The 24,945-nt window shown below is 42.2% G+C and overlaps 1 protein-coding gene across 1 annotated transcript in view; it reads left to right on the top strand.

Annotated features, from left to right (window-relative positions):
- LOC133376984 (actin-fragmin kinase-like) overlaps window positions 1-23,960 on the top strand; it is a 106,307-nt gene extending 82,347 nt beyond the window's left edge. Inside the window, exons 16-19 of the mRNA XM_061610141.1 lie at window positions 2,197-2,297; window positions 17,609-17,693; window positions 19,190-19,294; window positions 23,510-23,960. Coding sequence (XP_061466125.1) covers window positions 2,197-2,297; window positions 17,609-17,693; window positions 19,190-19,294; window positions 23,510-23,614 — 396 coding nt within the window. The 3' untranslated portion in view covers window positions 23,615-23,960. The remainder of the gene's footprint in view (window positions 1-2,196; window positions 2,298-17,608; window positions 17,694-19,189; window positions 19,295-23,509) is intronic.
- The last annotated feature ends 985 nt before the right edge of the window (window positions 23,961-24,945 follow it).

Raw genomic sequence — 24,945 nt, 5'->3', positions numbered from 1 at the left:
GGTGAGAGGGATGACCCCTCCCCCTGGAGAGATGGCAAAAGGCTTTAGTGGACCCTTCCTGTTCCTTCCATTGGGATGTGTCATCCCTAATCAAGAGTGTCATCCATCATCCCCAGCAAACAGAAATTCAAAGGAAGACAAATTTTTCCATACTCTGCATCATTTCCTGCCCACCTCCTTGGCAATCCATGCTATTGGGTACAAAAATACTGGCCTGTCTCAAGTGGTAGCTTTTGGGGTAGTATGAAAGGTTATTATACTTTTACCACCTCATTTGGATTTCTGCCTCAGCACCAAAGTATCTCTGATTTCCCTCCCTCCCAGAACATGGTAATTTATTGGTGATATGGCCTGACATGGAGCAGAGAGGGGAAGTACCAGCAAGGAGAGGCATGACCTTCTCCCCACTTGACACATCCACACCTGCACTTCCTGTGCTTTTGTTTACATGCTTTATCACTACACATGCAAGAGTGGAAATTGCCCCTTGAAAAAGCAGATGAAAAAGAAGAAAAAGAAGCTGTATTGGTCCATAAAACAACAACTCCAGAACCCCTGGTTGGCCAATACTTTTATGTGGGGCAATCAAAATGTCACAGATGTGTGGCATGCTTTTGAGTTTATTTTATTGCATTTATCCTTCCTCCCAAAGGAGCCAAGGGCAGCAAACTCACAAGCAATTAAAACAATTAAAGCATCTGAAATAAATTCCAGTACAGATGCAGACTGTTTTCCAGAACTCTTAACCAAGCGGTTAACAAAGCAGAAGTGCAGGGGAAAGAGAAAAAAATTTAAAAGTACAAAAATTAGCTCTGAGATCAGCTTGTAGACGTAGTTCATTTTTTCAGATTTTGAAAAAGCAGGTATAAAAAATATTTTTCTCCTGTAAAGTCTCCATGTTAACCATGTGGTATATGATGCAGCTAAGAGCCCACATATAACAAAGTGTTACATTATTCTAAACCAGTGGTTTCCAAATGTTTCTTTCCTACAGACCACTTGAAAATTGCTGAGAGTCTTGGCAGATCACTTATTGATTTTTCTGCCACCTGTGGTCCACAGACCTGTTCTAAACTGATCTGGGATTAGTTTTGATTAAGGGTTATATATAAATATTGTAAACAAACAAATCCAGGGGCATAGTTGCTTACATATCAGGGTTGTTCAGATAGTCCTTGAGATGCTGTTGAAAAAGCCATCACTAGATTCTGCAGTCTGTTGATGTGTAAGCATTGAAGCCCAGGCACTAATTCAGCTGGATCACTTTTGCCCATATGCCCACGCTAGAGGACCAAAAGGCAGGGTTAACATTTAAGAAATTATTAAAATATAAACAAATGAATTCTTTTTGAACACAGCCCTGCTTGACATGTAAGAGAGCTCCCAAAACCCATCAGGTCTGTTTTATGTACTTCTTCCAGTATTGCAAGAGAAAGTCTGCCTATCTAGTCTGAGACCTACGCATTTTGTCTCCTGCAGATGTGACTTGAAAAACTTTATTTACTCAAATGCAATTTCAGGATAAACTCTTTGCTGGAGGGACCCATTTAATTATTATTTAAATAATTTCTTATAAAGATTTCCCAGATTTCCTCATTATCACCATTACTTAGCAGATTAATTGCTCTGTACTTAATTTACTTAGCAATTAAACTTCCAGTTAAATATTTGTCTACATAATATACTCCTTGGCAAATGAATGAATTAGCACAACATTGAGAAATGACTGTTAAGCAGTAGGAATTATGTTTAAAAGACTAGTTACATTATGTTAATGACTATTAATAACTTTATTAATTAAGTAAATGCCAAAATTTTCCCCTATTGCCTTTAAGTGCTGGAACAAAATATTTGATAATCAAATATAAAAGCAAAGCAAGATTTACCAGTACATTTACTAATATGTAGCAGAGTTGATTCAGTGGTAGGACTGAATGACAGAACAAGATAATGGGCCACTGGTTCTGAATCAGTGTTGCAGTAACAGCACTTGTAATAAGTGCTGTCAGTGATTACCACCACCAAGGAAGAATCTATTAGGCTAAGGAGCAGATTGTGATGGGGGAGGGGGAGGCTAACAGTAAAAGACTGCTGTCACTCATCATAGCAGAGACATGAATCATTATAAAAGCTTTTTCTTCATTTATCCACCTTTATAACAGCCCTATTAACTGATACTAATGGCTTTCCACCCAGACACCTCAGCTCCAAGATTTTCATTCTGTGCGTAACCAAGCAGTGGACATGATTTCAGGAGCCTTTGATTTGCTGGATTCCGAGTTTCAAAAGCTCGACTTGTAGGTATTTTTTTGGCATCACCGGAACTACTGTTTCATCTCATGCTTCCATGAAAGATGGGGTGGGTGTCCTTATATGAGTGGAATCAGTACTTTTTTGACCGTTATGAAATGTTTAACCCTTTGAAAATTCTGAATGACACTCCTCATTACTTTAAAACTCAGGAGAACCTTGTGATGTCCTTCCCCGCCTGTGACCACTAGTGATGTCTTACCACTGTCAGGCCCACCTTATGATGTGTAGCCTACCTCTGGCCACCCCCAGTCAGGAACATCAGGTTTATTTTTACCTTTCACCGCACTGGCACAGATCTCAAAAGATCCCCCTGCTAGGCCTCACTACCCAACCCTCTGTATCCCTTATAGCCTATAGACTGTGCCTTAGTCTCTGCCTGGCTATCTCGATACCTTGTGTCTATGGGTATAGGTAATTCCCAAACCCCCCTGCAGCCTCTTGCCTCTGAAGCTTACAGCTCTGGGTTTCTCTGTGGTTCTGGATACAATATCTTCTCCGCCGCTGCCACCATTTGATACAATTACTGTTCAGCCTTGGTTACTCTGCCATCCCCCCTGGATTGTGTATCCCAGCTGAAGAATCAGGCTTTTTGTAACCCAAGAAATATTTATTAAGCATTAGAAATAACAAATTACTTAAGACTTTGTTGACAAGTGTATGGTTTCATATATGTTCTCTTATGTACTTTACTTCTTAATAATTGCCCCAGAACTCCTATTTCACTCTCTCAACAACCACCTTATACTCTCCACACCAACCTCTCCAACACACCAACAACACACCACCACAAAACACCACCACAAAACACCACCAAAACACCACCACCACACTCAACTGTCATCCTCTCATTTATACTTCCAGCCATTCAAATGCTCAGTCAATCATCCAGCATTCTACAGCCCATGTACTCCCCCTCCTCACTCACTCCACTTACCATATGTCTTATATTAAACCAGCACTTACCATATTTACATTACAATTCAGGAACATCACAAACCTCACTGCAAATAAAGCTATTTCTCCTCCACATAGGTAGTGTGTTTCCTACTGTTGTTAGTACTTTAAAAACAAATGTGAGGTATAAAATACTGATGATCCTTCTTATTGGCCCAAAGTCTGAAGATGAAAATTTAGCAGGGCTAGCCCTAGACATTTTGCCGCCTTGAGGCAAGGACAGCACCCTTCTCCATTCCACATAAAGAAGCCAACCGGAGTCGTAGCTGAATCTTGCTTCAATACAAGTGATGCGATTGCATCCTCCAACACACCTGAGGTAGCAAACTAATTTAGGGCTTGTTCACATTTGAGCATTATTTAGCTATTAATCCACTACCCCCCTTTCAAATTAGACCAGAGTAGTGCACACCCACACAAATTTGAATTTGTATATGAGAAGCAAGCTCAATTTTTCCCATTCATATGAGTAGGCATTCCCTTTTGTGTTTGTCTGCTGTGTTTGCTGATTCTATTATGCCAATTAAGTACCAGAGGGCTCGAATACAGATAGCAGTGTGTACACCTTATTTTCAACCAATTTCCTCTGCATAGGAAGTGCACAAAAGCACAAATTTGCTTGTGCAGTTTTCTGGTTTTGTGCAAATCTGAAGAATCAAAAGGTACATATATATGAGGCTATATGCAGGAAATAGTTATGAGCTGGGCTAGAAAAGAAATGAAAGTAATTGTAAATCCTCAGCATACACTTTTCAGATTGCTGCTCAATAGCTGGTGTAGAAATTTTTAATGTGGTTCTTATGCAGTTTTCTAGTTTTGTCCAAATCTGAGGGATCAAAAGAAGAAAATATATTTATTTATTTATTTTATTTTATTTATAGACTGCCCATAGCGAATAGCTCTCTGGGCGGTGAACAGCAGAGTTAAAATACAAAGTTACAATAAAACATACAAGGTCACAACAAGGTAGAGTAAAAAACATTGAATATAAAACATGAACGTTAAAATGCCTGGGGGTATAACCAGGTCTTAACCTGGCGCCTAAAAGAAAGTACCGTAGGCGCCAGGCGTATCTCCTCAGGTAAGCTGTTCCATAGTTCAGGGGCCACCACAGAAAAGGCCCTGGATCTAATAACAATCCTCCGGGCATCCTGATGGGTTGGTACCCGGAGGAGGGCCTTAGATACTGAACGAAGTGAACGGGTAGGTTCATAGCGGGAGAGGCGTTCCATCAGATATTGCGGTCCCACACCGTGTAAGGCTTTATAGGTCAAAACCAGCACCTTGAATCTGGCTCGGAAACAAATAGGTAGCCAGTGCAAGCAGGCCAGGACAGGTGTTATATGCGCGGACCAATGGGTCCCCGTCAACAACCTGGCTGCCGCGTTTTGCACTAGCTGAAGTTTCCGAACGGTCTTCAAGGGCAGCCCTACGTAGAGCGCATTACAGTAGTCCAATCTAGAAGTTACCAGAGTGTGAACAACAGAGGCGAGATCGTCACTGTCCAGATAGGGGCGTAGTTGGGCTACTAAGCGAAGATGGTAAAATGCATTCCGCGCCACCGAGGCCGCTTGAGCCTCAAGCGACAAGGAAGGGTCAAAAAGGACCCCCAAACTATGAACCTGTTCCTTCAAGGGGAGTGTAACCCCATCTAGAACAGGCTGAACATCCACCATCTGGGCAGGTAAAGAGCTCACCAACAGTGTCTCAGTCTTGTCTGGATTGAGTTTCAGTTTATTAGCTCTCATCCAGTCCATTATCGCGGTCAGGCAACGGTTCAGCACATCAACAGCCTCACCTGAAGAAGGTGAAAAGGAGAAGTAGAGTTGCGTGTCATCAGCGTACTGATGGCAACGCACTCCAAAACTCCTGATGACCGCACCCAGAGGCTGCATGTAGATGTTAAAAAGCATGGGGGACAAGACCGACCCCTGAGGGACTCCACAATGGAGAGTCCAGGGTGTCGAGCAATGTTCCCCCAAGCACTACCTTCTGGCGACGATCCGCTAAGTAGGAGCGGAGCCACTGCCAAGCAGTGCCCCCAACTCCCAACTCCGCGAGCCTCCCCAGAAGGATACCATGGTCGATGGTATCAAACGCCGCTGAGAGATCAAGGAGAATCAACAAAGTCACACTCCCCCTGTCCCTCTCCCGACAAAGGTCATCATACAGGGCGACCAAGGCTGTTTCGGTGCCAAAACCGGGCCTAAAACCGGATTGAAACGGATCCAGATAATCGGTTTCATCCAAAAGCGCCTGGAGCTGGCCGGCGACCACCCGTTCCAAGACCTTGCCCAAAAAAGGGACATTCGCCACCGGCCTGTAGTTGTTCAAAACATCTGGGTCCAAAGAAGGTTTCTTCAAAAGAGGTCTCACTACTGCCTCCTTGAGACTACCAGGGACTACTCCCTCTCTCAAGGAGGCATTTATCACCTCTTTGGCCCAGCCGGTGGTTACAGCCCTGCCGGCCTTCACCAGCCAAGATGGGCAAGGATCCAGGGCGGATATATAAGGCTACGCTCCCTATTCAGGAGAACTCTGAAGATAGTTATGAACACTGCTGGAAAAGAAATGAAATCATTGAGGAACTAGTGGGCGTGGAAAGGGGAGTAGCAGAAAGTGATGATTGATCCATCCACCAAAACCACAAAAACAAATTGTCTGCGACCCCAAGTGGAGCTGCTTGGAGCCCAATTTCCCCCAACTTATCAAATTATCCCAGTATCAGGTAAACCCAGAGTTACTGGGGGAAAGCATAGATATTGGTGTTGTTTAAGGGTAGTGTCATGTGGACTATGCAAATTAAATGGAAATGCTAACAGCTGCAAACACACAGTAAACTCTGGAGTTGACAAGTTGTACAGGGCTTTGTACACCGAAACCAGAAACGTGAACTTGGCCTGGTAGGTAATGGACAGCCAGTTCCAAGCCAGCAAAGGCTCTCTTGGAGGAGGAATAAAAATACCCATGGAGGAAAACCAATGTAAGCTAGAAGCTGTAAAAAAAAGATAGGACAGAAAAAGTAACCTAAGAAAGCTCAATTTCTGAGTGTGTTTCCCTAATATAAAACCCCTCTCATTTCAAATCACCAGCCATACTGATTGGTTTTCTCTGGTAACACCCCTGAATAATTTTACTCCTCATTAAACATTAGTTCTTCATTGAGTTAAGACTTACACCAAGATCATGAAACTTCTTCATTTTCTCTTCCTTTAATTCCATCCCTGGGTCTTATCAAAACTACATCGTATATATTGACCATGTCACATAAAAGAACATGGAAACCATTTGGTTTCTGCCTGAGAGGTATATTGTAGCCCCCTTTTCTCAGACTAGTCCCCCAAATCAAAGGGTTCTATCTCTTAAATCAGGTGTTTAAACGAAAAATAAACCTCCAATGTAACAAATATGTCATCCCCACTACAGTAATTGATAAAAGAGTAAAACTGGAATCTACTTTGTAAAACAGCCCTACCCCAAATCAACTGGACCTATATTATCTTTTAACTATGGATTAGTAAAAGGCAATCTGCTTTGTCTCATAACCAACCAGGACATTCCTAGAGATGAATCTCCATCTTTGAGTTTGACATACAGGTACACAGTTGGGTAATTACCAGTAAATGGTGAAGACATCACTCACCTCAGATTTGAAGTGCTCAGTTCATATTTTAGACTTTCATCCCAAAATGAAATTTAATTTAGGTGTGTTTTTCCATGAACAGCTGCTTCCCAGTTTAATCAAACAGAAACATAGGTAACTCTGATCTGTGAACAGGAAACATGTAAAATCAAAAGGTACCTGAAGATATCAATGGATCAGACTAATAAGCTATTTCATTTCCAATTAAACAACAATTCTGTGTTGCTCCAGCACAGACTTGAATTAATCACAGGGATATATTCTCTCCTTTTTTTTGGTTTTAATTAGAATAGGGGGTAACCAGGATTCACTCATCTAGGAGTCCTTTTGGTGCTGCTATCAGAGAGCTATCAAGCATCAAGACTCCCATCTTCAAAGGAAGATACAGAGCATATCACTGTGTTTCTCTTGAAGCTGGAATGGTAGGAAGCTAATGATGCCTGTATTCAAGGACACTTAGCCAGCATCAGTAGTAATACTAGACCACCTCACGTCAAACAGCTACGCCATGCCCCTTTTGAGTTTGATGGGTGACGTCAGCGGAAGGCCCACCCCGGAAGGCCCACCCGCCATTTCCGGTTCCCCTGATGACCTCACTGGATATCCTGTCCCCCAGAAGCCCCAGCCCTCATACCCCACCCCAGAAACAGTAACCCTGTGACCCCCCCAGGAGCATGTGGCCCTCGCTGGACCACTGGGCGTATTTTTACTCAAAATGGGGTCCCGGATTGGTCCCTACAGGGGCATGTGACCCCTCTATGAGCACGTGGTCTCCAGGGGACCAATCTGAAGAGGTTTAAACCCCAAAGGTGAAAGCAGAGTGCCGGAAATGCACCCCAAAGGTGAAAGCAGAGTGCCCCCCTCTCCGGACCGCTCCCTATAGGGGCATGTGACCCCTCTATGAGCACGTGGATGCCTGGGGACCAATCTGAAGAGGTTTAAAACTCCTAGGTGAAATTAGGGTACCGGAAATGGACCCCGAAGGGGTCCATCTCCACCCCTCCTCTCCAGAACAGCCCATTAGGGGTAAGTAACCCCTCTACAGCTACGTCACCCAATGGGGAGGTTTTGAATCCCTAACCAATCAGGAGAGGGGACGGAGAGATCTGGTACAGAAGTGCATTTTGCATGCCCAGACACGCTCTGAGGATCGAACATGGAACCTGCCAGCACCCCTTTGAGTCCTACGGAATTAACTATACCCGCAGAGAGACCTAACCCTCGAAAGCGCTTTATTAGCACAAGTTCTAATGAAGATGAACGTTTTTCACCAACTAAACTGCTAAAAGAGGAAGAGAACAGCCAAATGTGGAACAGCATGTTGGAGGCCATTGCAACAGATAACGCTGTAATGCCGGTAAGATTTAAGTGTAAACTACATGCGTGGAGAACTGCAAAATATAGGAGAGGCAAAAAATGTGAAAACATGTCCTTACTTTTCTAGGGATCTTCAGTAACTGAAAACGCTGCTGAAGCTAGCTCCCCGACATGTCCAACAGTCCTGTGGAAGACGATATCAACAGGAAACATTCACATGCAGGTTTGTAGAGTGATTATATGCATGGTGTATTATAAAAACAAACAAAGGTCTGTGTTTGATTTTTTTCTAATTTTTTTCTTTTTTAGGACTCTGCAGATCTGACAAGAAATCATCCCAGGCATATCATCCTTAGAAGCATTCTAGGCATTCAAACCCATGAAACAGACAATATTTTACCAAGAAAACAGAAGGCAGCAATGAAATGCATTGTCAGAGCAGCTGTGCATGCCATTTTGAAGCACTGTTTAATGCAAAATATGTATGAAACTTGTGAGGAATGTCTAATTCAAGTCCCAGGTCAGAAATCACATGAATGTCTGAACTGGACAAATCCTGTCCTTTCTAGAATGTTGAGAATTATATGTGGAAAGATCTGTTTTAAAGTGTGCTTCATGTTGTTATCTTAACAGCTTACAGTCTGAATTGTCTTGTTCTAACACAAGAAACTGTTGATGAAGTATTAAATCTTGTTACCAAAGTAGGCCGTTCCCAGAAGTCTGTCAAAGTTGTTGAAAAGATACTGAGAGATACTGACCAGTCATATCTAAGCCACATTTTAAATGTTATTAAGAACAGAAGTTACAAAACTTTTCTAATATCTCTCAATGAATCTTCTGAATAAAACGCTCTATTTGGAAACATAGTGTGTTTTTCTTTCTTTTTTAAAAATAAAGATGTAAATACATGACTCCTCCAATGGAACACATGAATGATTAAATTAGGACAGGGCTCACGGGGTGGGTGGGGGGTGGGGGTGAGCTAATCATCCTCACCATTTCTGCTTTAATGCCAAAAGTAAATACATCTATTGGATGCTGACCATGAGCAGCTTCCTAGGATTTAATCCTATATGGACAGCTTCTCCTAGGCCTTAATTCAAACTAGGGAGATTACTGTTTAAACAGAATAAATGTACAGGATCTGTTTTTTATACCCCTCTAGGTAAATCTCTGAAAACTAAAATATAGGGTTACCTGTGAGCTAAAGAAGCTGCCCCTGCATGCAGCATGTTTGTAAGATGTAGGGTTTTTATACTGTATAATCTGAATGAACTGTGTTAAATTCAGGCTTACCAGAGAGCTATAGCAACCCCCACAACAACAAAAAAGAGCCACTTTGCAACATACCTGTAATATTGTGGAACCAATCACAGATCAAAGATACCCAGTTTAGCAGTGTTTTTCAGGATGCAGTTATCCATGGTTATTTTTGTAAAACACGTGGTTTTGCATGGCACCCTAGAAACTAGCCATCCATACAGTGTAAGGTCCTGGGAAAAATGGCTGTGACCACATGGGCCAGAAGAAAAAATGGCTGTGACCACATGGTATTGGATGTGGCCAATACTGGACGCTCTCTATAGGTAAAAAAAAAAATAGCAGTTCTCCAGGGTGTAAACCAATCACAGAGCCTTGGTCTGTATACAATAGGTGTGGTGATATAAAAGAGCCTACACAACTCAAGATCTTTCTCTTTTACCTGGCATTGGTGAGTACCCTCTACTGTTTTCCTAGCATGATTTAATAATTTTAAGGCCTGGTGGCTGTTTCTAGCCCTTTTTAAAATTCTTTTTAAAATTCTTTGCCCCCCGCAGTCTGTTTCTCTCAGCAGATACTCTCTAATCTTCTAGAAGGTAATTGTTTATTTCATTAATGTGGTGCATGGTTTAAACATAGTATAGATTACCCCACAGCAATTATTTGCAAGTATGTACATTTTTCCCTAGCACTTTTTAAAATTCTTTTTAAAATTCTTCCCCCCCCCCCGCAGTCTGTTTCTCTCTGCAAACACACTCTAATCTTCTAGAAGGTAAATTGTTTATTTCATTAATGCGATGCATAGTTTAAGCGTTGTATAGAAAAGTCCACAACTATTATTTGCAAGTATGTACATTTTTCCTAGCACGATTTTAAAAGTTTGAGACCATGTGGCTGTTTCTAGCCCTTTTTAAAATTCTTTTCCCCCCGCAGAGGCTGTCTCTCTCTCTGCAAACACACTCTAATCTTCTAGAAGGTAAATTGTTTATTTCATTAATGTGATGCATAGTTTAAGCATTGTATAGAAAAGTCCACAGCAATTATTTGCAAGGATGCACATTTTTCCTAGCACGATTTTGTTGATGTGTGTGCGTTGTTGCGTGAAACAGCATACGTTACGTTGGAGTTAAGTTGCTCAAGAAACTTCTCAGATGCATTAGATCAGGTTAAGAGTCTTTTATTAAGACATTATGGCTTAAGGCTTTAAGATCCCCCCCTCTAGGAGAGAAGTTCTCAGTTCAAAGACATTACACAGAAGACTCAGCTCAACACAGATAGCTGCTAGAACTCTCCCAGTCTATCTTGATGCTGCCATGACAACGGCCTTGGCTATCCATTCCCAGACTGGGCAAAGACATAACTTCTCTTAGCTACAGATTTCCGCACTTTCAGACTTGATGGAAAAACACTCAGTGACAGTGTGGTTCAATGGTCAACTATCCCCCCTTTTTCCCATCATGTCTGTAATTCATTACAACAATTACAATAATACATTTCTACAATACATCTTGCAATACAGCTTACATTTCAGTACAGTTCAGAACATCTCTGCACATTTAGCTAAAACTTTATTCAATCAAACTTTGGCTGTACACATGTCAAATACAAAGTGTCAGGATCCATTTCCACCAGTTTATGCATTCCAGGACTGGTAATTACCCCCACAGTATATCTTTCTGGCGGTTTCCCTATGTTTACTCTTGTAGAACGTCTTAATGGCACTAGGGCTTCTGCTCTCTCTGCCCCCCCATCTGTGCTTGTGCTTGGCACAGCCTGCGCAGGAGATTCCATTTCCTCAACCTTACGTTTCTTTGATCTTCGTTTTCCACAAATGAGCTCATTTAACACATCTCTGAGTGGAATATGTGTGCCCTCCAGTTTAATGTCTAGATTTGGCTTAAATGATTGTGCTTGTGTGTCATCTGACCCTGTAAGAACAACAGTTTCCCTTTGATCCCAAGGCTTTTCTGAGACTTTAATGCTTCTGCTCAGAATTAATTGCTGTGTTTCTGGACACCAAACTCTGAAATATGCATTCTCTTGTGCTCTAGGTGCACGTTTGCCACGTCTCTTACCCTGTGGCTTGTAACTTCGGCTGCTTTGCACTCTCTTAGGCATTAACCTGATTGCATTACATGAAGATTCCATGTGAGCAGTAAACACTGACTGTGTGCCTTTTTCCACTGTCTTTTTACAGCTCTGGCGGTCATTACCTTTCTGCCCCATTAAACTCAAGGCATCAGCACACTTCACACCTATGGTCATTTTAAACTGCCCTTGTGTCATGAATCCCTGGCAGACAACTTTGTCTCTTCTCTGCACAAAACATTTTCCTCTGTCAAACGTTACACAATACCCAGAATTCACCAGTTTTCTGACTGACAACATATTATGAGCTAATTCTGGAACAAACAAACATTCTGAAAGTACTCCCAGTTTATCAAATCTCACCAGTCCTCGGGCTTCCACCCTCTTCTGTGATCCATCCTCAAGTTGCACAAAATCCTGCACGTTTTCTGAAGAGTAAAACAAACTCCTGTCTTTGATTAATATATGGCTTGCCCCGCTGTCAACAATCCAGTTAACAGGTCCTAAATCTTGAGACTTCTGTTTACAAACAAAGTTCACACTTCCCTGCTTCAAGCTGCCATCCCTGGAGTTTCGCTTGACCGCACAGTCTCTTTGAAGATGCCCACGAGCCCCACAGGCATAACAAGATTTCAGCCGTTGCTGTTCTTGCTTGTTTTCCTGTCTGCTGCTGCTTTCCTCTTTCAGCTTGGCTCTTTGCTTTTCCTCAGCACTTTTCGCCTCTTGTCTCCGCTGCCATTCCTGGGACAGTTTTTCCTCAATAAATGCAACGTTCAGACCTCCGTCAGGCATGGCTTCGAAAGCCATGACCATATTATTCCAAGTCCCATCGAGTGAAGCCAGGAACAGATAGGTCTTCTGAAGTTCAGAGTGCTCGACGCCTCGGTCCGTCAGCTCAGCAAAGAAACGTATGAATTCCGTGAGATGCTCACTCATTTCGCACTCACCCGTGAAGCGCATCTGGTAAAGCTTCCATGCCAAACACAATCTAGATCCCGCAGTCTGTTGCATATGAATGCCTTCCAACACGTCCCACATCTGTTTGGCGTTTGTAACATCTCTCACGTGTAGAAGTTGAAAATCTGATAGAGCCAGAAGTATAAAAGCTTGCGCCTTCTGATCTCTACGCGTCCAGGCCGCGGTCAGTACCGCCGGAGGGGGTCCATCTATAATGTCCCATAAATCCTCTTTCATCAGCAAAGCCCTCATCCTCGGCTTCCAGCTGGCAAAATTCTTTTCCGTCAATCTTTCCATTGGCAAGCCTCCCCCAGACAGGTTTACAGCCATGTTGCTCACCTCTGTCTGGTACAATTGATCAAGCTGCCCTCTGGAACTCCGTCTGCCTTTCAGACCAGCAACTTACTCTTGTGTAACACACTGTGGATCTGGGCCCATAACCCCTGTTGATGTGTGTGCGTTGTTGCGTGAAACAACTCAGTGACAGTGTGGTTCAATGGTCAACAGATTTAAAAAGTTTGAGGCCGTGTGGCTGTTTCTAGCCCCTTTTAAAATTCTTTTCCCCCCACACAGAGGCTGACTCTCTCTCTGCAAACACACTCTGAGCTTCTAGAAGGTAAAATGTTTATTTCATAAATATGATACATAGTTTAAACATTGTATAGAAAAGTCCACAACTATTATTTGCAAGTATGTACATTTTTCCTAGCACGATTTTAAAAAGTTTGAAGCCGTGCGACTGTTAGCGCTCTGCTGCAATAACACGGTTTAAAATTACTTTTCTTTTTTAAATATAGTATAGAAAAAAGCCCCCAGACGTCATAAAGAGAATGTCTGCAAGTAAGCTCTTTTTTCTCGTCAAGTTTGCAACATATAGTTTATTTATGGTCCCATGTGAAGAATTCCCCCTATTTTTTTCCACAGATTCTGTTCTTCAGGGTGGGAAAGCATCAAAGACAATGCAGCAAAATTTATCCAATCTGTTTGAAGGTAATTAATGCATGTTTATATAAAGAAATCCTCAAAAGGCACGAGGTCTAAAGACTGGTGCATAAATTATAGGAGACCTTCTGAATGTTATGGGGCTTGTACATTTATTTCTCAGCTAGAAAATTAAACTGGGTATATTAACCAAAACATCGAATAGTAAGTCTTGAATAAGTCCATGATTCTGATCTTCGCATTGTGGAAAGGTCTCTCAAATTGCTTAACAAAACCATATTCCTGCAATAAAGATAGAGAGAATTTATTGTTATGGCTGAAGTCAGCTATTTTCTCAAACTTAAGAACTATATATATATATATATATATATATATATATATATATTTGTCATACTCACCCAGCCACCATTTTCCAAGATCCATTCTGATTTTGTACTCATGATGTATGCTGTGATGTAATGTGTAAGCTGTTCCTCATTGCTCTGTGTCAGAGGAACTCCACACAACTGTAATTGTGAGTCAGCCTCTGTGGGGGGGGAAAGAATTTTAAAAGGGGCTAGAAACAGCCACACGGCCTCAAACTTTTTAAATCGTGCTAGGAAAAATGTGCATCCTTGCAAATAATTGCTGTGGACTTTTCTATACAACGCTTAAACTATGCATCGCATTAATGAAATAAACAATTTACCTTCTAGAAGATTAGAGTGTGTTTGCAGAGAGAGAGACAGCCTCTGCGGGGGGAAAAGAATTTTAAAAAGGGCTAGAAACAGCCACATGGTCTCAAACTTTTAAAATCGTGCTAGGAAAAATGTACATACTTGCAAATAATAGTTGTGGACTTTTCTATACAACGCTTAAACCATGCATCGCATTAATGAAATAAACAATTTACCTTCTAGAAGATTAGAGTGTGTTTGCAGAGAGAAACAGACTGCGGGGGGGGAAGAATTTTAAAAAGAATTTTAAAAAGTGCTAGGGAAAAATGTACATACTTGCAAATAATTGCTGTGGGGTAATCTATACTATGTTTAAACCATGCACCACATTAATGAAATAAACAATTACCTTCTAGAAGATTAGAGAGTATCTGCTGAGAGAAACAGACTGCGGGGGGCAAAGAATTTTAAAAAGGGCTAGAAACAGCCACCAGGCCTTAAAATTATTAAATCATGCTAGGAAAACAGTAGAGGGTACTCACCAATGCCAGGTAAAAGAGAAAGATCTTGAGTTGTGTAGGCTCTTTTATATCACCACACCTATTGTATACAGACCAAGGCTCTGTGATTGGTTTACACCCTGGAGAACTGCTATTTTTTTTTTTACCTATAGAGAGCGTCCAGTATTGGCCACATCCAATACCATGTGGTCACAGCCATTTTTTCTTCTGGCCCATGTGGTCACAGCCATTTTTCCCAGGACCTTACACTGTATGGATGGCTAGTTTCTAGGGTGCCATGCAAAACCACGTGTTTTACAAAAATAACCATGGATAACTGCATCCTGAAAAACACTGCTAAACTGGGTATCTTTGATCTGTGATTGGTTCCACAATATTACAGGTATGTTGCAAAGTGGCTCTTTTTTGTTGTTGTGGGGGTTGCTATAGCTCTCTGGTAAGCCTGAATTTAACACAGTTCATTCAGATTATACAGTATAAAAACCCTACATCTTACAAACATGCTGCATGCAGGGGCAGCTTCTTTAGCTCACAGGTAACCCTATATTTTAGTTTTCAGAGATTTACCTAGAGGGGTATAAAAAACAGATCCTGTACGTTTATTCTGTTTAAACAGTAATCTCCCTAGTTTGAATTAAGGCCTAGGAGAAGCTGTCCATATAGGATTAAATCCTAGGAAGCTGCTCATGGTCAGCATCCAATAGATGTATTTACTTTTGGCATTAAAGCAGAAATGGTGAGGATGATTAGCTCACCCCCACCCCCCACCCACCCCGTGAGCCCTGTCCTAATTTAATCATTCATGTGTTCCATTGGAGGAGTCATGTATTTACATCTTTATTTTTAAAAAAGAAAGAAAAACACACTATGTTTCCAAATAGAGCGTTTTATTCAGAAGATTCATTGAGAGATATTAGAAAAGTTTTGTAACTTCTGTTCTTAATAACATTTAAAATGTGGCTTAGATATGACTGGTCAGTGTCTCTCAGTATCTTTTCAACAACTTTGACAGACTTCTGGGAACGGCCTACTTTGGTAACAAGATTTAATACTTCATCAACAGTTTCTTGTGTTAGAACAAGACAATTCAGACTGTAAGCTGTTAAGATAACAACATGAAGCACACTTTTAAAACAGATCTTTCCACATATAATTCTCAACATTCTAGAAAGGACAGGATTTGTCCAGTTCAGACATTCATGTGATTTCTGACCTGGGGCTTGAATTAGACATTCCTCACAAGTTTCATACATATTTTGCATTAAACAGTGCTTCAAAATGGCATGCACAGCTGCTCTGACAATGCATTTCATTGCTGCCTTCCGTTTTCTTGGTAAAATATTGTCTGTTTCATGGGTTTGAATGCCTAGAATGCTTCTAAGGATGATATGCCTGGGATGATTTCTTGTCAGATCTGCAGAGTCCTAAAAAAGAAAAAAATTAGAAAAAAATCAAACACAGACCTTTGTTTGTTTTTATAATACACCATGCATATAATCACTCTACAAACCTGCATGTGAATGTTTCCTGTTGATATCGTCTTCCACAGGACTGTTGGACATGTCGGGGAGCTAGCTTCAGCAGCGTTTTCAGTTACTGAAGATCCCTAGAAAAGTAAGGACATGTTTTCACATTTTTTGCCTCTCCTATATTTTGCAGTTCTCCACGCATGTAGTTTACACTTAAATCTTACCGGCATTACAGCGTTATCTGTTGCAATGGCCTCCAACATGCTGTTCCACATTTGGCTGTTCTCTTCCTCTTTTAGCAGTTTAGTTGGTGAAAAACATTCATCTTCATTAGAACTTGTGCTAATAAAGCGCTTTCGAGGGTTAGGTCTCTCTGCGGGTGGCGGTATAGTTAATTCCGTAGGACTCAAAGGGGTGCTGGCAGGTTCCATGTTCGATCCTCAGAGCGTGTCTGGGCATGCAAAATGCACTTCTGTACCAGATCTCTCCGTCCCCTCTCCTGATTGGTTAGGGATTCAAAACCTCCCCATTGGGTGACGTAGCTGTAGAGGGGTTACTTACCCCTAATGGGCTGTTCTGGAGAGGAGGGGTGGAGATGGACCCCTTCGGGGTCCATTTCTGGTACCCTAATTTCACCTAGGAGTTTTAAACCTCTTCAGATTGGTCCCCAGGCATCCACGTGCTCATAGAGGGGTCACATGCCCCTATAGGGAGCGGTCCGGAGAGGGGGGCACTCTGCTTTCACCTTTGGGTTTTAAACCTCTTCAGATTGGTCCCCTGGAGACCACATGCTCATAGAGGGGTCACATGCCCCTATAGGGACCAATCCGGGACCCCGTTTTGAGTAAAAATACGCCCAGTGGTCCAGCGAGGGCCACGTGCTCCTGGAGGGTCACAGGGTTACTGTTTCCAGGGTGGGGTATGAGGGCTGGGGCTTCTGTGGGACAGGATATCCGGTGAGGTCATCAGGGGAACCGGAAATGGCGGGTGGGCCTTCCGGGGTGGGACTTCCACTGACGTCACCCGTCAAACTCAAAAGGGGCGTGGTGTAGCTGTTTGACGTGAGGTGGTCTAGTATTACTACTAGCATCTTTTTTGCTCCTCCAGCCTTTGACTTAGACATAATGATAATCATGGCTTTCTGAAGCCAAACATTGGTTCATACAATAAATGGATTTACTACTCCTTCTGTACAGCATCCCAGAACCCTAAAAATAAGTGCAAAAGGGACATAATTAACACCCCAAGCAAGACTGTAGGAGCACAAAGTCAATGTCCTAGCTGGGACAGTGGGTGGGATCTTTTTAAAGAAAATGCACTAAACTATGTGATACTTTTTTTAAAAAAGTGCCAAAACCATAATTTGCTTTGATCTACCCCTTATCTCTTTGGTATGTTTAAGTTTAGGTTTTCATTTTGGGTGTATGTGGGGGGGGGAGGAACCCCTCATAAATCCAACCTTTATTTTCTTGTATGGTCTGTTTTCAGTGCAAAAGCTGAACTGGTCCAGGCGACATTGGCTTTCCAAGATGAAAAAGAGCAGTACAACAAACACTTTAAAAATCAACAGAAGGTAGGTTTCTGTCCCTCTCTAAAATACTGACCTGGCACTGCTACATCTGCTTAGGTAGCTTTTACTTATGACACTTGGCTGGTACTCTGATAGAAAAAAGGCTAAAACAGGTGGAAGCAAAAAGAAATTTAGTGATGACCACAATTTTTATTAATGCTGGTATTGCTTCACTGCCTACATTTCATACGAAGAACATGATTGGCAACCTCTATCACCACTTGACTTGCTCTGGACAGATGTTTTGGAGTTGAATCGTTTCATTGTGATTTAATGGGAACGTCACTTAGTTTGATGCCGTGAATCTTCTATTCTACTGATTGCTTTGAAATACTTTTTGCTTGCTCAGTTTTTATTGTTGTTACATGAATGAATGAATGGTTGGAAGGGTTCTAAGGCTGAGATGGGCAGACTTCAGCCTTGCAGAAACTACTTTTTTACTAGGATCCCAAGATCCACCCATCAGAGGCTGATGCAAAAAGATTTACACTTTGAATTAAAGAATTCTTAGCCCATGAATATTTTTTCGTATCAGAATTGAATGGAGTTCATAGTTTCCCTGCATTAAAGTCTACTCATGGTTGTCCCAAGCTCTCTCCATTTCAGCAGTATAATTTAGGATCAGCTGGGGGAGGAGCTTTTACTGCTGCTGCTATTATACATTTGGGAGTCAAAAATCCTTACTGATGTATTGTAAATCGCTCAGAGATCTGTCAATAGATCCAGTTCTATATTATGGCCACCTCTGTGAGCATGTTAAATTAGATGTCTGGAGCTATTCTGAATGTCTCATTAATCTCTGTCATGGGGTGAGATCCAAATGTGGCAGTTAGCGGAACAGTCATCCACTAGACAGGAGTTCTGTTTTTAACTGAATCCGATGGGCAGACTGAGTTGGAGGAAGTGATGTGAAGCATTAATCTTTCATATACTTTATTGTACTGTTATATACTACTTCTATTTGTACTGCTGCCTGTGCAGTGAAAATCACTTGTGCAACAAATACAGCGCCAACTCTCCCACTTAGAGAAGACAGAGGGGAGATATGATTGCACTCTTCAAGTACTTGAAAGGTTGTCACACAGAGAAGGGCCAGGGTCTCTTCTCCATCACCCCAGAGTGCAGGACATGGAATCATGGACTCAACTTACAGGATGCCAGATTTTGGCTGAACTTCAGAAAAAACTTCCTTACTGTTAGAGCAGTATGACAATGGAACCAATTACCTAGGGAGGTGGCGAGCTCTCCAGAACTGGAGGCATTTAAGAGGCAGCTGGACAGCCACCTGTCAGGTATGCTTTAACTTGAATTCCTACATTGAGCAGGGAGTTGAACTCAGTGGCCTTATAGGCCCCTTACAACTCCGCTATTCTATTTATGATAAGACTTCTTGTACTGTTACGTTTGATCTCGCCCTATATCTTTAACTGAGTAGCAGAAAAACACTTAAAACTGTACCAGAATGGATTTTAAAATTATTTTTATTTTAAAAATGTCAGGATCTACAAGAGATGCTAGAAAAACACAAAACTCAGAATGAAGCGTGGCTCAAAGCCAGAGCAGAAGAGAATGACAAGGAAAGAAAAGAGCTCTACAAACTGAGGGTAAATATTTTTACAAATTAGGGCTTTTCCTTATGTCCTGTCCTTAAGGCTTGCTTTCTGTGGTATGCATGGAACTTTTTGCCAGACCAACATGCTGCTGTTACAGGAACTGTATTTCAGCATTGTAGGGTCAATACATCACTGTCAGTCTTTGGAACCAACTGCTAGTTATGTCAACTATTCGTTAGTTATCTTTTGTTTCCAGACCTTGGCATTTCTTTCTATTCAGTGAGTATGGAATGGGCCGCATAGTACTCATTTTCCTCTAGCTTCAAGGTGGCTGGTTCACTTCCAGAATTTTTTCTGTTATCCCTGAAGGACATCTGGATTGAGCAGCTTCCTTTTCATGTGGGACTTCCAGTGTGCGCACAGAGCTCTTGTGTGCCCAAAGGCTTCATTGCAGTGTGTGCCATGGGCACCAGAATCATCCCACGTCTAGGCTCTAGGGCCACATTAGATGTGTGGAGCAATCACTTTATGATATTTGCCTTGTATGCATGTAAAACAGAATCTGGAAACTACTCTTTTGCACCTAACAGAGATATCTGGGAGGTGGAGCAAACCATTCTTGAAATTACTTCACTGCACTCCATAGATTTTCAGGTTTTTCCCTATTCCAGCACCAATACTGGTGAAGTAAAGTGAACTAAGGCTAGTCAAGAATGTTGGGTTGGTTTCCATTTGCTACCCATGCTACATCCACACCATACATTTATTCCACTAATATTCCACTTTAAACAGTCATGGCAACAGTCATCCTGGGATGTGTAGTTTGTGAAGGGTGCTGAGAGTTCTTACGAGACTCTGATTCCCCTTACAGAGTCACAGCTCTCAGAGTGGTTTAACAATGTCCCACTTCCCAGAGAACCCTGGGAAAATGAGAATGACATGTAGGGTGACTGCTTGCTAAAGCAATGGTCACAACTTAGAGAAAGTAATGAAAATAAAGAATCTTTGGCCCTCCAGATTCCAATTCCTAGCCAGCCATCAAGGCTGATGATCATGGATGATAGTAGAAGGCAGGTGCATTAGAGCAAATGGGGCACTGCCTCTCCAACCTCGTTTGCCCTCAGCCAACCCCACACCTGCCTGCCCCCTTAGCCTCATTGTTGCCCTTGTAGAACTCAGGAAGGAGGAGGATAGGGACAAAATTGGAATTAGTTGGCTGTGCCTGTGATTGGCTCTGGCTCCACTTACAGTTGGTCTCCTCGCCTTATATCCCAACAATCTCAATGGGCACTAGCCAGCACTGGATAGCAGTCCAACATCATCCGGAGGGTCATAGATTAGCCACCCCTGGTATAGCATAGCTACCCTCACAATTCTGAATTGGCTAAAATGTCTCCCTTTGTTCCCTTTGGCACAAAGCAGACCTGTCCCTTCCATTGAAATGACTGGAGAAGCCCGAATCCACAGAAGCTTCTTGTGGCTGCTGTAGCAGACACTAAGGGCTCATCCAGACGACTGTATAATGTGTGACATGATCGCTTTGTGTTCTCATTATTTTTCGGTCGTCCAGATGACCTCGCAATTTTTTGCACATTTTCGCGCGGTTAAATCCGCTTTGGCATAACCGCAAAAAATACGATTTGCTTTTTAAAATCGGGAATCATCCACTGTGCCTTCAGCCGCTCGGATGCAATACCGCGGACTTTACAGCTGTGGGCAGTTCTTGGGCGTTTCCTTCCCTCTTTCCCAGCCAATCATGTATTTCCACTTTTGCACATGTGTGCGAATGTCCGGGGAAAGCCTGGGAAAAAGGAACCAGTCAGAGCAATGGTCCAGTGTTGTGGGGGGGGCTCTGCAACTTGTACTGTGCAGATACAGGAAATATTGGCACAGGAATACCTCACATTAACGTACTCAATGGGACCAGAGCGAGTACATAAATCGAAAATGTCCTTAAAGTGAAGCACTACCTTTTAAAACTTTTTTTACCTCTCCTTCATCCAGAGCCTCAAAGCCCCGCGCTAAAGCCTCTGCTGCTGCGCTGCCGCACCTCTCAGCTGATCGCGCCTCCCAGCTGATTTGTAGTGGCGCGATCACGTCTATTTCCACCCCATGCGCTAAAGCCTCTGCTGCTGCGCTGCTGCGCCTCTCAGCTGATCGCGATTGTGCCTCCCAGCTGATTTGTGTACATTAAGTGAAGGTCCGTATAGCGGGGTATTCCTGTAAGTAGTTTGCTAGAGCATCCGCTGCGTTTCTGGAGAAATAAGTGGAATTGCCAGCCATGTGTATCTCCAGAAACGTTAATATGCGTAAGGGTAGAAACACATACAGTCGATTTTGCAAAATATCGCAAATACAAACTAACAGAAATACAGGTATTATTGGCATGTAAGTGGTTTGCACGTTTCTTTTATCAGTGGGAACACCGCAAAGCCTGTGCTGGCCGCTTCAGTGCAGCTTTGCACGGCAGCGCGCGGGGCTCTTTTCTGCAATTTTGATATGGATTTATGGGTGGGGGGAGCGAGTTGTGTAACTAGGGCGCCCTCATCATCTGCAGGGATGCTTTGAGCAGCCCTCGCGTGAAACTGACTAGCCTGTTCCCTGCTCTCTTGTCAATTTCAGAGGGAGATTTTTTTTTGTTTTAAAAAAATCCCTTTTAAAAATCAGCATGTTAACCCCACGCAAAGTCAACATGACAATGGCTTGCCCCATTCTTTCTCTAACACCCCCCAATACCTCGCAGAATTGCCTGGACCTCTTAGGCTTTGCACAGCAGTGCGTGAGGCTCTTTGCCCGCATTCCCTACCCGAGCCAAGAGCGGCCACCCGCGGGGGGTGCTGCTTGCTTCCCTCAGGGGCAGCATTCCTGGGGAGGAGCTGGGAGCCACAGCCAAGCGCTGCACTGTAGAAAAGCTCAGCAAAAACACATACATTCGTTTTTCCGTAATATCGAAAATACAAGAGTGGCGAGCAGCAAGGAACTCCATTACTGACACAGGAAATTCAAAGTTTCGCGCTCTTACGTTCAAGCGCATGCGTGTTGCTGATTGTGGGTGAATGGGCGGAGGAGCACATGTCAGATTTTGCGCACCAATTGGCTGGTAGTGGGTTGTGTTGGAGGCGGAGCTGGGAAAAAGCAAAAAGAATGTGGGGGTCCTCCTGCTGCGTGTGTGGGTGTGAAAAAGCGGGTTTTTTTACATCGGGAAAGAGCAAACAAACAGGTGAGTGGGGACTGTCAGATGACAAAGCGGATATGAAAAACATGGATTATCCCGCTCTGTTTGGATGAGCCCTCAGCTTTACAAGTGTGTCACTAGTCTTGTTCTCCAATTCTACTAGTTGTTACTATCCCTGTGGATGTGTTGCACAACAAAGACACCAGTCATCATTAGTTACTTTTACAATATCTGAGTGTCCTCTCATGGTACTACAGCTTCAGTCTTGGCCACTGCAATTTAGGGTGGGCAACAATTATTTTCCACAGGAATTATATGGATTTAGCTCTTTTGCTGTGTATCTGGTGAAATGACCAAAAGTTATGTTTTTCATAAAGACTATTTACCAAGATTAAAAAATCAACAGCAAACACACTTCGACTTCAAGAGCAGAAATAGTCCAAAGTCCAATGGACTTTGTTTTTCTTTGTGTTTGCACTAGGAAGTGACCCAAAGTGAGATGCAGTGATGACTCACATATAGCTAGTTCTGACTCACAGCATTAAATTGCTTTCAGAGAGTGTAATTTGGTGTTAGCCTATAGTTTCTTGATGTGTGAGTGTGTGAATGCATGCGCACACACACACTTTTTACTGTCAAACGTTTCAGGAAAACAACTGATTTTTGTAGGAGCCATAAACATAATTTTTTCTCTTCAGATCTATTTTTATCACTGATTTTAGTTTAAGAATTCCTGTGGTGAGAATTCAGTTTTTTAAAAAATAATAAAAAGGAAACAAAACAAAATCTCGTGCCTTGCCTACTGTTTAAACTACTTAAACAAAACAGTACATAAGGCAATAAATTTTGTATAGTTTGCTGTATGGCTGTGTTAATTTCTGTGGTTCACTTGAAACCAAGCGCATAATTCAACACTACAAATTGAAAATAAGGGCACACCTCAATGAATGGACAGGAAACACTGGGATTTGGGGGAGGGCAAAGACAAACTACTGGAGTATTGACTGTCAGGGTCTAACAGAACAGGCAAAATGTGGACTATGTGGAGGTGTGGATGAGCACTAAAACTCTGTTTTCTGATTTTGTCACAGGAAGAGATTCTCCATGATTATGAAAGATTGACAGATGAACAGCAAAGTATTCAGCAGCGCAATCAGCAACTCTTTTCTATAATGCAACAGTTCAAAGGGATGTGAACAGTTTGCTGAAAAAAGCCAGGTCACATGCTCTAGATCATAGCAACAACACAGCACCATTTGAAAAACTGAGCTCTTATGACTGGTGTAAAAAAGATCCAGCTACCATACAAACTGAAGTTTGGTCTCGCCAAGTTTCCATTCAGCCCTAAGATGAAATTCTCACTCACTTTTGAAAACTTAAGTTCTTGATTCAGTATTTTTTTATATATATTTTGGAGAGATATCAAGCACTTGTCTGTAATTACATGACATGTTTAAAATGGTCAGAATGAACATAATGCTGTATTCATACACTTAGTAAATTGTTCTTGTTAAAAAAGATTAACAGCTCTGTGAAGCTGGAAACGGGGAAGGGGAGAGATTGTGACTAGGAAGCTCTCTCTCTCTCAAAGTGACTATTTGAAACAATAGTGCAGTGATGACTAATGAGAAGAAGAATCAGATTGATGAGGGGAGGGCAAAGTGTGAATACTTTTTTTTCTCTCTTCATAAAAGATTTGGGTATGTCTGATCTGTGCGTGTTACATTTTAACTTTTTGTGAGTGTAATTGCTACAGTGTGTTGTTAATTGCCTTCAATGAAAAGTTCCCCAAATCTCCAGTAAAATGTCCAAGGTGTGTGTTTGTATTATGGGTTTGATTTGAGAGGGTGGGCAGAGCAATCATATGCTTACATCACACTGGAACCAGAGAGATGCACTGCTCTGGAACAGCCATCTTATTGAACAAGGGAGAAGGGAAGACACACAAATAAAAATTACAAAAAAGACAAAGATGAGAGACATCCTCAGTCCCAGAGACCCTGGAAACTGTTCGGTATTATAAAAAATACAGAAATAGGAACTAATTTGGTTGGTCCTATTTCTTAGCAGAGAATGAGAATGTAAACCAGCCCACTGTTCTCTATATAAATAACAACAGACACAATCCTTTAGGTAAAAGAAAAGAATATTTACTTACGACCTTTCATATGTTTAGAAGAACATAGGCTCTAGCTTGGAAGAAAGAAAAAATAGGAATCTCAGTCCATCTTAGTCTTTGTATTGATGCACTCAGCAGAGAGCATCTTGCCATGCGGCCTCTCTCAAAGGTAGGAAGATCAGCAATGGAGGATATTCAAAAATCCCCCAGGACAAAGGAGGAGGAAGTCAGGTAACTAAACCCCACCCATTAGGAAGTTACATCATGGTAAACAGGTACATGGGATATTTCCCAAATATCCCTTAAAGTGAACATGCAATATTTGCCTATTCCAACAGAAACAGCCCCTTTAGCCTACCACTCACGAGAGCGGGACAGTGATGACATGCGGCTCTTCCACACCCAGGG

The sequence above is a fragment of the Rhineura floridana genome, chromosome 1 (genome assembly GCF_030035675.1).
Source record: "Rhineura floridana isolate rRhiFlo1 chromosome 1, rRhiFlo1.hap2, whole genome shotgun sequence".
Classification (NCBI taxonomy): Eukaryota; Metazoa; Chordata; class Lepidosauria; order Squamata; family Rhineuridae; genus Rhineura; species Rhineura floridana.
The sequence above is the reverse complement of the archived record's forward strand: the minus strand, read 5'-3'. Positions and strand labels throughout refer to the sequence as shown.